At 47.5% G+C, this 13,853-nt stretch overlaps 1 protein-coding gene and 1 non-coding gene across 2 annotated transcripts; both read right to left on the minus strand.

Moving 5' to 3' along the window:
* Positions 1-2,861: 2,861 nt before the first annotated feature.
* On the minus strand, positions 2,862-2,942 carry trnas-aga. The gene has a single exon. It is a non-coding gene; the product is annotated as a tRNA-Ser (tRNA).
* Positions 2,943-6,417: 3,475 nt separating this feature from the next.
* Positions 6,418-13,453, minus strand: LOC119968010 (NACHT, LRR and PYD domains-containing protein 3-like). The gene is made up of 2 exons (XM_038801112.1): positions 13,396-13,453; positions 6,418-8,737 (listed from the first exon to the last, which is right to left on the minus strand). Exons 1-2 carry the CDS (start codon positions 13,451-13,453, stop codon positions 7,053-7,055), a joined length of 1,743 nt encoding a protein of 580 aa, XP_038657040.1. The 3' UTR covers positions 6,418-7,052.
* Between the last annotated feature and the right edge of the window lie 400 nt (positions 13,454-13,853).

Consider the following 13,853-nt stretch of genomic DNA (forward strand, 5'->3'; position numbering starts at 1 on the left):
GGGGCAGAAACACCCAATCAGCATAGTCAGCCGGAACTTGAGGGGTCACAATGGCCCGGTCAAAAGATCCTGAGTCTTCGCCCACTTGAAAAATCTGAGGGTCGACATGGTTTTCGTCCTGGAGACATACCTGAGGGAGAAGGACCGACTTGAGAGTAAGGTGGAGCTGGATTGGACAGACGTACCAAGCTTGCTTCGGTACGAGGAAGGTGGGTGGCGGGGGGGCATACTGTTCAGCAAAATGATGAACCTTACAGCGACAAACACAGTGACGGACTCAGGGGGATGGTACGTAATGGTTAGCAGCATCCTAGAAGGGGCACCGGTGCTGCTTTTAAATATATACGACCCTAACTGGGATGACGCAGGCTTTCTTAAAAAAAACCATGGCGGAGATCACCGACCTAGACTCCCACTGATTCATCAATGGGAAGTAGGGGGAGACTTCATCTGCGTATAGGACCCAATGACAGACAAATCCAGCCCCCTCCCTGTGCAGCTAGATCCTTGAGTTCCTCACCAACAGACTGCAATCTGTCAGGACAGGCAACAGCACCTCCTCCACAATAGTCCTCAACACCGAGGCCCTGCAAGGATGTGTGCTCAGTCCTCTACTGTACTCCCTATACACACACGACTGTGTGCCAAGATTTAACTGCAACTCAATATATAAGTTTACGGATGATATGACTGTGGTGGGTCGTTTCTCAAACAACGACGAATCAGACTACAGAAGGCAGATAAATCACTTGGTTGCATGGTGTACAAAAAACAACCTCTCTCTAAATGTCGGAAAGACCAAGGAACTGATCATCGACTTCAGGAAGCGTTGTAATACACTACATCAATGGCTCCGACGTGCAGATGGTCGATAGCTATAAATTCCTGGAGATCACCATCACCAACAGTCTGTCCTGGTCCACTCACATTGATGCAACAGTCAAGAAAGCCCAACAACGTCACTACTTCTTACAGAAGCTAAAGAAATTCGACATGTCTACATCGACTCTCACAAACTTCTACAGCTGTGCCATCGAGAGCATCCTATCCGGCTGCATCACAGCTGCTCAGCCCATGATCGCAAGAAACTTCAGTGTGTGGTGAACTCAGCCCAACGAATCACATAAGCTTGCCACCCTCCCATTGATTCTCTCTACACCTCCTGCTGCCTCAGGAAGGCAGACAGCATCATCAGAGACCCCTCCCACCCAGGCATTGCCTTCTTCCAGATCTTTCCATCAGGCAGAAGGTACAGAAGTCTGAAGACCCGCACATCCAGACATAGGAACAGCTTCTTCCCCACAGCGACAAGACTCCTCAACGACTCTCCCTCGGACTGATCTGATCCCTGTAAGAACACTATTCACAACGCCCTATGCTGCTCTTGCTCATGTATTTGCTTTGGTTGGCCCCTTGTTCCGCACTGTAACCAATCACTGTTTGTCGATGTATCATTTGTCAATTATTCTTTTTTTGTGTACTATGTATGCACTGTGTACGTTTCCTTGGCCGCAGAAAGACTTTTCATTGTACTTCGGTACATGTGACAATAAATCGAATCAAATCAAACCAAATCAGGGAAACAATAGGCAATGGTTAAGGAACTGAACACCTCATGGAGCAGATGAGGGGGGGTGGAGGGTAGAGCCCTGGATGTTCAACCATCTGAGAGAGAAGGACTTCTCTTATTCCAGGTCCACAAAGTGTATACCCATATCTACTTCTTTGTAATTGATAATTTGGTGCTTCCAGGAGGTAATAGGGGTGGCATACTCAGCAATAGTAATCTCCATACAAGCACCACACGACATCGACACGAGGTTGGAGACGGGCCGGGCTCAGATCCTCTCCATGGAGGCCGGACACAGCCCTCTGCGTTGACGAGGTGTTCTGCAAAAGAATGTCACAAGCCATGGACGGATATGCAACTTGCAGCCAAAACGGAAGGTCTCACCATCTACGGTTTGGGAGGCACTGAAGGCGGTGGGTGATAAGGGGGAGACAGTAGTAGAGTATAGGGCACTCAGGGACAGGAAGGAAAGGGTGGCGAGGCAACGGCTGATCGACTCTATATTGCATGTGGATCAGCGGTACTCCACCGCTCCGTGGAAATACTGGCGGTGGGGAAAAAGCTACAAATGGAATTTGACCTGCTTTCCACTGGGAAAGCTGTAAAGCAGCTCTGCCAGACATGGTGGACCTTTTATGAACATGGAGACAAGGCCAGCCGCCTGCTGACTCACCAGCTGAGAAAGCAATCAACCACGAGGGAGATAGTGCAAGTGAGGGAAGAGATGGCACACCAGCCACGGCGCCAGACAAAACTAATGAGGCCATGGGAACATTCTACTGAGAGTTGCATGGTGGCACAGTGGTTAGCACTGCTGATTCACAGCTCTAGGGACCCGGGTTCAACTCCAGCCTCAGGTAACTGTCTGGCGTTTGCACTTTCTCCCCATGTCTGCGTGGATACCCTCCAGGTGCTCCGGTTTCCTCCCACAGTCCAAAGATAGAACATAGAACATAGAACAGTACAGCACAGAACAGGCCCTTCATGTTGTGCCGAGCAATGATCACCCTACTCAAACCCATGTATCCACCCTATACCCGTAACCCAACAACTCCCCCCCTTAACCTTACTATTAGGACACCGGGCAATTTAGCATGGCCAATCCACCTAACCCGCACATCTTTGGACTGTGGGAGGAAACCGGAGCACCCGGAGGAAACCCACGCACACACGGGGAGGACGTGCATACTCCACACAGACAGTGACCCTACCGGGAATCGAACCTGGGACCCTGGAGCTGTGAAGCATTTATGCTAACCACCATGCTACCGTGCTGCCCCTAAAGTATATTCGTAGTCGGCAGGATTCGAACCTGCGCGGGAGATCCCAATGGATTTCTAGTCCATTGCCTTAACCACTCGGCCACGACTACACTTTGTGCAGTCGTGCAGGTTAGGTGGATTGGCCATGCTACATTGCCCCTTAGATTCCAAAAAAAGGTTAGGGGGGCTTAATGGGTTAAGGGGATAGGGTGGAAGCGTAGGGTGCTCTTTCCAAAGGCTGGTGCAGACCCGATAGGCCGAATGGCCTCCTTCTGCACTGTAAGTTCTACGATTCTATGAGCTGTACATCTCCGAATCCCCGGAGGCGGACTCGAAGATTAAGCTGATTCTGGATCTGCTGGACATACTATTGATGGGGAGGAAAGGAGGCAGGGACTGGAAGCACCAGAAGAACTGGGGGAAGTCATGGACAGCATTAACTCCATGCAGTCAGAGAAGGCACCGGGTCCAGGTAGATTTCCGGTGGAACTCTGTAAAAGATTTGTGGCAGCACTGACCCCGCACCTGCAGGATATGTTCAATGACTCGCTGCCAAGGAGGGTACTGCCGCCCACACTGGCACAGGCCTCAATATCGCTGATCCCGAAAAAAGACAAAGACCCAATGGACTGCAGCTCATACTGACCTATCTCTCTCCCAAACACGGACTGGCAAATGTTGTGGAGGATCATTTGGGCTTGGTCAAGGGCAGACAACTAACGGCGAATATCAGGCGCCTACCTAATATGGTCATGACCCCACCAGGGGAGGAGATACCAGAATTGATCATCTCCCTAGACACATATAAGGCCTTCAACAGAGTCGAATGGAGGCACCACATGGAGCAACAGGAACGGTACAGATAAATGCCACCAGCTCGGAGTACTCCGGCTGTACAGAGGCACGAAGCAGGGATTCCCATTGTCCCGCTGGTAATCCGGCAATCGAGTCATTGGCTATCGATCTCAGATCAGCGCAGGGGTAGAGAGGCATCCAGAGGGAACACAAGGAGCAGAGTCTCACCCTAGGTGGAGTGACCTGATCCTCTACAGCTCAAAACCCCTAGCCAGCATGGGAGGAATAATGAAGCTGCTAAGGGCTGAGCCTCAAGCAAAATACAGCTAAAGGTAGTGCACAAGGCGCACTTGACCAGAACGCGTATGAGTGGGGTCTTCCCAGAGGGAGAGGACAAATGTGAATGGTGCCAGGGAGGCCTGGCTAACCACACCCACATGTTCTGGCCTTGCACCAGACTTGTCAGGTTATGGACTTCCTTTTTTATAACATGTAGGAGGGACATGGGGGACTTAACCCTTCCGAACCTCAATACACGAGCCACATGTAAATAGTCAAACAGTACGGTTGCTGTAACCGACCACTGGGGGCCCAATGTAAACAGGCCTCGTAGCATCCTGTCAGTGATGGTAAATCTCACTCTGTCCATTATGTATAATGTCCGTATGAAGCTTTTAAATATCACCCCCATCTGATCACATTTCCTGATTATCAGAATTACCCGCCTGAAGCTTAGTCAGCAGAAACTAATTTTACTTCTGTTGCTCCTCGTATCCTGAATTTTTTGAGAATATGGTAAATTTCTTGGAATGATTTTTTCTGAAACAATAAAGAATCAATACCTTTTATGTTATTCTCTGTGCAATATATTAATCTTTACAATGCACCTGGGTGTGTAATATTGTGAAACTGTGCTAAATGCTGCTGTAAAATTTGTCCACCTGGAATTTATTGAACGAGGATTTATTTAATCTCTTTTTACATTTTTTATGTTTCTTGTGTCACCAAGGTGAGAATCCGTGCCGCTGAGCTAGAAGCTCAGGTTGGAGCCCCATTCATTCCACAACTTAATAGTGCATTCATGATGTGGTTAAACAGGTTGATTATTAACCTGTAAATCCTTCAAATGTGCCTGATGGCAGTGGTAAGAATGGGAGAACTTGTAAAGCCCATGGTCGCCAATCTCCTCTTTGGACATGGTGCCTAAAGAAAGAGAGTGAGAACAAAAAATGCTCCTGTACTAATTTATAGGAGCGGGGAGTCTCTTACATTACTCCCGACAAAACTGGCACTTCATTTAATTCTGGTATAACTGGACTGAAAATTTAGGGGAACTAGAGGATAGCCTGTGTGGCACCATTATTCAAGAAGGGAGGAAGGGGTAAAGCAGAAAACTACAGGCCAGTCAGTCTAACCTTAGTGGTGGGAAAACTATTGGAAGCAAATCTGAGGGACAGAATTAATCTGCATTTGGAGAGGCAGGGATTAATCAAAAACAGTCAGCATGGTTTTGTTGAGGGTCATGTACAACCAACTTGATTGAATATTTTGAAGGTGACCATGTGTGTAGATGAGCCCAATTCATTTGACGTAGACTACTTGGACTTCAGGAAGTGGTTTGATAAGTTCCCACATGGCAGACTGATAGCAAGCCCAAAGTAATTTGGCAAATTGGATCCAGAATTGGCTGAGTGACAGGAAGCAGCAGAGGGTGATAATTGAGGGATGTTTTCCTGACTGGAAGACTGTGTCCAGTGGGGTCCCACAGGGATCAACGTTGGACCCCTTGCTGTTTCTGGTCTATATAAATGATTGAGACATAAATGCAGGAGGGTTGAAAGGTAAGTTTGCGGATTATATTAAAATTGGTGGGGTTGCAAATAGTGAGGAGGATACCCACAGATTGCAAGAGGATATAGACGAGCTGGTCAAATGGAATTCAATTCGGATAAGTGTGTGATGCACTTGGGCAGGACGATCAAGGCAAGGTAAGACATGAGGAACGGAAGAATCCTGGGAAGTACCAAGGATCAGAGGGATCTTGGTGTGCATGTACACCAGCCCCTTAAGGTGATAGGGTATGTAAATACAATGGTTAATATATATGGTATCCTTGCCTTTATTAGCTGAGACATTGCGTCTCAGAGCAAGGTTGTGCCGGAACTGTATAAAACTTTGGTTAAGCCATAGTTTGAGTATTATGTGCAGCTCTGGAATCCATGTTACAGGAAGGATGCGATAGCACTGGAAAGAATACAGAGGATGTTGCCTGGGCTGGAGAATTTTAGCTATGAAGAGAGTTTGGATCGGCTGGGGTTGTTTTCCTTTGAGCGGAGGAGATATGATTGAGAACTATAACATTATGAGGAGAGTAGACAGGAAGAAATTTCCCTTTGGTGGAGGGATCAATGACCAAGGGACATAAATTTAAGGTAAAGATAGGGCTGGAGGTTTAGAGGGGATGTGAGGAAAGGCTTTTTCACCCACAGGGTGGTCGGAGTCTGCAATTCACTGCCTGAAAGGATGGTGGAGGCAGAGACCCTCATAACATTTAAAAGTATTTAGCTGTGCACTTGTGATGCCAAGGCACACAAGGATAAGGGCCAAGTGCAGGAAAATGGGATTAGAATACTTTGTTGGTGGTTTTTGATCGGTACAGACATGATGGGCTGAATGGTGTTTTCGGTGCTGGAGACCTCCATGACAGAGCAGAAATTTCTAGGTTCACTGCCCTTCCAATGAGTTGCACCAGTGTTTGAAAACCCTACTGCTGGCAGGTATATGCCTGTACTCTGGGGCTAATATCAGGGAACCACTTAATTTGGAGCCTTTCTCCAGGCTGATCTTAGCGTTTAAAAATCCACTGAAGAGTCAACGCAGAGGACCCTGAACTACTGACCTTCGTACTCCGAGGTGGAGTTCCTGCGAGCTAGGTGAAGACACAACTGCGTTGGAGAGAATGAAGGTCAGTGTCATTGATGAGCTCACAAGGAAAAGTTAGCAAATTTACTGTCAGTTGATGTCTCATAGCTGTTTTCCTCTTACTAACTGAATGTCTGGTGTTTTATTTTTCCTTTCGCGATGGATATTGACCGGTGGAATGACTGTTACTTGCTCCTACGTTTTGGAAAGAGGGAGGGATGCTCCAAGGCTCAAACTGCTGCAGTTAGTGTTGGCCGATGCGTAAGTAACAGTGGGCATATCTTGGGCAGGGAGAAAAAGGCAATTTATTGCAATTAAATCATCAGGCATTTAATTGACTTCTCACTCTTGTTTTGAATGTACTAACTGAACCGTTTGCTTCATTACAGAGTAATGTAGCAAAGTAATAACACAATCCGTGACTGTTCTACCATTCAGCTAAACAGTTACCTCAACATCTGACACTTGTGCAGTGCAGGTCCAAGCCACTGCAGTTCTTCATATTACATACCGCAGAATGCAATATCGAGTTCATTTATTGTATCACAGAATCCTATGCCATCAGACAGAAGCGCACATTCAACCTGAGTTAGTTGTAAACCTCGAAGTCGAAGTGTTTTAGAGGATTCAAATATGCTACGAGTCAGTGCTATATTCTGAGTCTCAAACAGATAGTGCAATGTGTTCAGGTGCCACCTGTTACCAAACGCATTTGCTGTGTTTCCAATCTCTTCTTGAAACCTCTCCTTCACCCAGTCAATCACTTGACGGGTAGTTTGGTGAAGAGATCGACCCAAAATTTTCTCCATGGGCTGAGCTGACTGCGAGGAGGAGAGACCAGCAACAAAGCGTAGAAATATCTCAAATTGACGAGCTTTCTTGTTGTGAGTTTTGGTGAGGAATTTCTGTATCTCCCCAGGATCTGGAGTCAGGAATTGTGCGAGTGCAGCTACAAACTCTTGGATGGTGAGGTGTGGGAATGTGTAAACCACACTCTGGGCAGAAACATCTCTCTCCAAAAGTTCCATCAGGAACCCAGACAGGAACTGGGAAGATTGCAGATTGTACTTGATCAAATCTCCATTTCTGAACACAATCTTCTTCTCGGAGACTCCTGTGAAGGCCATCTCACCAAGCTTCAGTAACACATCACGGGGGCTTTGAATCTCTCGGCCATGGTTTTTCAGAATGTTGTAAATATAGTAGGAATATAGTTGGGTGATGGTCTTGGGAACTCGCTGCTGTTTCCTGTCACTTTGTGTAAAGAAGGGACCCAGTGACAGACCGAGGATCCAGCAGTAGGAAGGGTTGTAGCACATGGTGTACAGGATCTCGTTCTCCTCCACATGTTTGAAAACAGCTGTTGCCACTGTCTGATCTTCAAAATACCTGTTGAAATATTCCTTCCGTTCATCACCAACAAATCCCAGGATTTCAGCCCAGACACTGATCTCAGCCTTTTCCAATAAATTTAATGCAGTGGGGCGGCTGGTCACTAGCACTGAACATCCTGGGAGCATCTTGTGCTGTATTAAACTGTACACAATGTCAGACACTTCACACCAGCATTCGGGATCTGTGCACATGGACAGAGGTTCTGTATTTCTCCGATTGTCAGCAAAATCAATCCTGTCCTTGAATTCATCCAAACCATCAAATATAAACAGCAATCCCTCTGGATTCTCCCAGAGCTCTCCCAAGACATTCCCAAAGTAAGGATACTGATCCAGTATCAGATTCCTCAGGTTTATTCTACAATCAATAGTGTTCAAATCCCGGAATTTGAAACTGAAAACAAATTGAAAGTGTGGGTATATTTTCCCCGTGGCCCAGTCATAAACAATCTTTTGTACCATTGTTGTTTTTCCAATTCCCAGGTCTCCACTCACTGCAGTTGAACTCCCAGATTCGGATTTTCCCCAGGAAAAACTGCTCTGGTATAATTGATCTGTTCGGATTTTCTCCAGTTCTCTCCGGAGATGTTTCTCTCTCCACTCTTCATGGGGTCGGCCTCTTGCCAGCAGTTCATGTTCTACAAGTATCCGATCTCGAACAGTAGAAATGATCGTCAGCTCAGCATATCGATCAACCAGCTGGAAAATCTTAACCTTCTCCTTTATCAGGATAGTGTTCACTCTCAGTGTTTCAGTTTGTACCCGGAGTGTCTCCTTGTGTTTCTGTTGAACATCTTCAATTAGAACAGAGAGGTTATTTTGAAAATTAACATAATAACTTCTCAAGAATAGATAGATTTAGTTCAATGAAACTCAGTTAATGGAAGCTTCATGTGTAAGTGAATGAAAGCTGACAATAGTTTCAAATTCATACTTGGGTTTAAAGTTACCGAACACAGATTTCTATGCAGATATTTCCGCTCCGAGTGAATGCTGTCAATTCTGCCCTGAACTACAGACATTAGTGTCGGGATTCTCTAATCCCGTGGCCAAGTTCTAAAGCCGGCATGAAAAGCGGCGCGAACCACTCCGGCGTCAACGGTCCTCGATTGTCAGGCATTCATCCCTTCCTTGGGGGCTAGGACGGCGCCGGAGTGGTCTCCGCTGCTCCATCCGGCGCGAGTCCGCGTATGCGCGCTACAGCCGGCGCCAGTTCGCGCATGGGCGTGGGTTCCCGTCTCCGCGCTGGCCCCCGGGCAATATGGCGGAGCCCTAAAGGGGCCAGGCGCGAAGCAACATAGGCCCCCACGGAACCAGCACGCCCGCCGATCGTGGACCAGGCCACTGTGGAGGCCCCCCCCCGCCCCCGACTCCAGGATGTCCCCCCCGACAGAACTTCCAGGTCCCGCCGTGTGGGACCAGAGTAACCCACGCCGGCGGGGCTCAGCCAAACTCAGCGGGCACTTGGCCCGTTGAGGCCCGGAGAATCGGCGGGGTGGCTGTTGAGCGGCGGCGATCCTGCGGGCGCCCGAGAATCGGCGAGCCGATCTGGCACGATTCTCGCGCTCCCCGTGATTCTCCGACCCTGCGCGGGGTCGGAGAATCCCAGCCCAGAAACCTACATGTGATCCTGCTTATTCAACAGCCATGAATCTGATAATTTAATATCTGCCCAGGCACTAATCTTGGCTGTTGAGCCAATGCGTCTTTGTGTCACATCATAGGATTTTATTAAGATAAACCTGCCTATTGGGACCCAACACAGTGTATCAGGATCTTGCCAGGTGTGTACAGGGTTTCCCAGTGTATCATGTTCCTGCCAGGTGTGTACAGGGTTTCTCAGTGGATCAGGATCCTGCCAGGTGTGTACAGGATTTCACAGTGTATCAGGATCCTGCCAGGTGTGTACAGGGAAGGGCAGCACGGTGGCCTAGTGGTTAGCACAACCGCCTCATGGCGCTGAGGTCCCAGGTTCGATCCCGGCTCTGGGTCACTGCCCGTGTGGAGTTTGCACATTCTCCCCGTGTCTGCGAGGGTTTCGCCCCCACAACCCAAAAATGTGCAGAGTAGGTGGATTGGCCACGCTAAATTGCCCCTTAATTGGAAAAAGTAATTGGGTAATCTAAATTTATTTTTAAAAAAAGGTGTGTACACGGTTTCAGTGTATCATGTTCCTGCCAGGTGTGTACATGGTTTCACAGTGTATCAGGATCCTACCAGGTGTGTACGGGATTTCACAGTATAGCAGGATCCTGCCAGCCAATCAGATCACTGCTTTCCTGTGATGTTACACTTCAAATATATCCCCTGTGGCCGCTGTTTAAGCAGCGAAGCAGCAAGTTTAAATACTCATCGCTCGACTCTAGCTCCGCCCACTCCAACAGCTGAATTCCCTGCCGAAAAGACTCGAATCCGCGAAGCAGCTAGTTTAAATACTCACTGCTCGACTCTGTAGCTCCGCCCACTCCAACAGCTGAATTCCCGCCACAAAGGTTAGGGTGGAGGTGTGGGCTTGGGTAGGGATGCTCTTTCCAAGAACCGGTGCAGACTCGATGGGCCGAATGGCCTCCTTCTGCACTGTAAATTCTATGATTCTCCCCATACTTGTATATTGCCCCCCCGGCCCTCCGCAACTGCCCTACTGCCTTCCCCATGGGCACCAATCCAAACTCCATCTGGACCCTCTGCCAATCCCTCAACACCCCTGCCTGTGGGGCCTCCTAATACCTCGTGTCCACCCTCAGAATCTCTTCCACCAGCCGTGCCATCTCTGCCCGTTCCCCCTTTTTCCTGTGTGCCAGCATCAAAGTAAACTCCACCCGAACCACCGCCTTGAGTGCCTCCCACAGAATGGCGGCTGTGACCTCCCCCAAATCATACACCTCCTGCAGGGGCTCAGTTTAGCTCACTGGGCTAAATCGCTGGCTTTGAAAGCAGGCCAGCAGCATGGTTCAATTCCCGTACCAGCCTTCCCCGAACAGGCACCGGAATGTGGTGACTAGGGGCTTTTCACAGTAACTTCATTTGAAGCCTACTTCTGACAATAAGTGAATTCCATTTCCATTTCCACATACATCCGAATGGCGGCTCTCACCTGCTCGCCCACCTCCTCAACTGACAACAGCCCCACATCCAGCCTCAACTGTGGGCACTGCATCCCCCCACCCCCACCCCTAGCACTCACCTCATAAACTTCACGTCGTCCCGGTTTGGGCATAAACATTTACCAGGAGCTTTTCCCCTCCAGCTTACCACTAACCATCCCGAACCTTCCCCCCCCCCCCCACCTCCCAACGATTCTGCGACGATGTTCCCCAGCTCGAACGCCACTCGCTTGTCCACCAACACCACCATCTCCCTCGTCTTCATATCCAGTCCTGAATGGAACATCTACCCTCCCCATCCTTTCCTAGTCTGACCTCCTATCATTAAATGCTGGCGGCAAGGTAGCACAGTGGTTAGCACTGTTGCTTCACAGCGCCAGGGTCCCAGGTTCGATTCCTGACTTGGGTCACTGTCTGTGGAGTCTGCACGTTCTCCCCATGTGCGCAAACACACATGACCACTTGAGCGGCCCATTCAACCCCCTCACGTTCCACGTGATCAGCCTGCTGATCAACCATATACCTTTTTGGGCCACCCCCTGGCCTGCATCAGGCGAGCCTCCAGGCCCACCCTCGGATGTCCACCGTCATCACTCCCTTTCCTGCTGCGTCACACCAATCGCACCCTTATCAGCAACACAGCTCCCCCAAACAAAACAACAGCCCCCTCTCCTTCCCTCACCTCCTGACCAGCCCCCACTGTACCCCTGTCCAATGCCTCCAAATCTCCCCCCCCAACCCATCCACACTCCCTCAAGAAGCAAAGACCGAAAAATGTGCACTAACCCTTTATGCTCCCCAAGGGGAATGGGACAACTCATCGCCGCCGACTCATCGCCAGCCCAACTCATCGCCAGCCCATCTCATCGCCAGCCAACTCATCGCCAGCCCAACTAATCGCCAGCCAACTCATCGCCAGCCCAACTCATCGCCAGCCCAATAAAAACAGTAGTCAACAGACTTCAGTAAATTGACTCTATTTATATTGCATATATATTTATTAACATGATAATCCTCCCACATCTATCCACGCAAACGCATCCACACACGCACACCTGCATAGGGTTATCAATCGTGGCATCTCAAAGAAACTTATTAGCATGAAACCAGTGGCATATATCAGCTGACTTGGACCAGAGTGCACTTTGCAACTCACAAAGTTGCTCAATGTATATTCGCACCTGCCACATATAATTTTGTGCTTTTCGTCTGAATAGCTGAATAGCTGAAATTGACTAACACCAGGGTTATGGAACATGCGAGCGACAAACGTGAAATTGATTAGGTTCATATTTGGTCAGTTGACTGTTTACTGTATATTTTTCAGTAAATTGACTCTATTTAAAAAGTGCCCAATATAAAAACGATTGTATTTAACCAGAGACGGACGGAAAACACAATACAAAAAACAGTAACTTACAATTAACAGCATCTATTTCAATAGAGCCCTACAGTAAACAGTCAACTGACCAAATCTGAACCTAATCAATTTCACATTTGTCGCTCGCATGTTCCATAACCCTGGTGGCGGCGATGAGTTGTCCTAGACCCTCCCCAAGCACCCCACTACCAAGCCCAACAAACCATTTCAAAGGAGAAAAGCTCACCAAAAGGAAACACCTCCTCACATCTCCTCCAAAGTTCGATGTCCTCCTTCTCCTGCCAGTCCATTGTCTCTCAAATCTCCATCGCTGAAAAAATCCAGCTTGAGCGGGAGCTGCCAAATGCGTGACTGCTGACTCTGTGGCCGCCACTGGGGCCCAGTCTCCCAAACATTAGTAGCAAATTTTGCCTTCGCTGAAACTGAAGGCTTTCTCTAAATGTGGCCACATAACCTGTGTGTGGTAATTATTTGTTGGATTTAACTTGTGTTGCATAACAGATATTGTTTGGGGATCGTAGTGAGTTGGGAACCAGTTTCATATTTCATAACTTCTTGTAATACTTTGCATGTAAAGCCATGAGTGTGATTAAGTGCTGTAGTATATTGTAGTCCTTGTGGTATGTCTTTTAATAAATATACTTTATTAATTGTCCACACAACAACTGGAATATTACTCCCTGATTCACTTATTATTGTCACAGTATACTAAATTGAAAAATTACATCTCTTAAGACTGGTAGTCCAAGTTACCCTTCTGGGTTTTGGCATGCTCTTACATTTCATATCAGTAGGGTTCTGAACAAATTGGGGGGGGCTTTTGGCGGGATTTTGCAAAGCATCGTTCCTTGATTGTAGAAGACTGCATCCATTTCCATCGTCATTGTGCAATGGATGTTATCCACCCTGTGGAATCGACCTTCAGCAGATGTGTGTCAATTTCCTTATCTCTCCTCTTTGAAGTTACCTCTTCTATACTCCATTGTTTTCCTCTCATCATAAGTTGTTTTTAATCCCAATTTCATTTTTGAATCTTAATTTTTCAATTCATATCATAGCCAATGTCTTTTAATGGGGATTGATACAACCTCTTATTTATCTTCAAAAGAAGAGTCACAGGTCCAGTTGATTGGAGGCCTCCAAAAATTACAGCTTTATTGATAATTATTCACCTTGATTCTCTGACACAAAATAACTCAAAACTCAGATCAAATAGTACGTCAAAACATAATAAAGAGTTAAACAAAAACATAACACAATATTAGAAAATCAATAAATGGTTCAGAATTTCTTAAAGCATAAATTCAGAACATAAACTTTAATCATGAATCCTTATTCTTAAAGAAATTCTTATCAATGGTCGAACCCTTTATTTACTCTCATTGGTTTCTAATTCTCAGCTGAGGCTTTCTGATTTATTCCAAC

This window comes from Scyliorhinus canicula, chromosome 6, assembly GCF_902713615.1.
Source record: "Scyliorhinus canicula chromosome 6, sScyCan1.1, whole genome shotgun sequence".
NCBI classification, from domain to species: domain Eukaryota; kingdom Metazoa; phylum Chordata; class Chondrichthyes; order Carcharhiniformes; family Scyliorhinidae; genus Scyliorhinus; species Scyliorhinus canicula.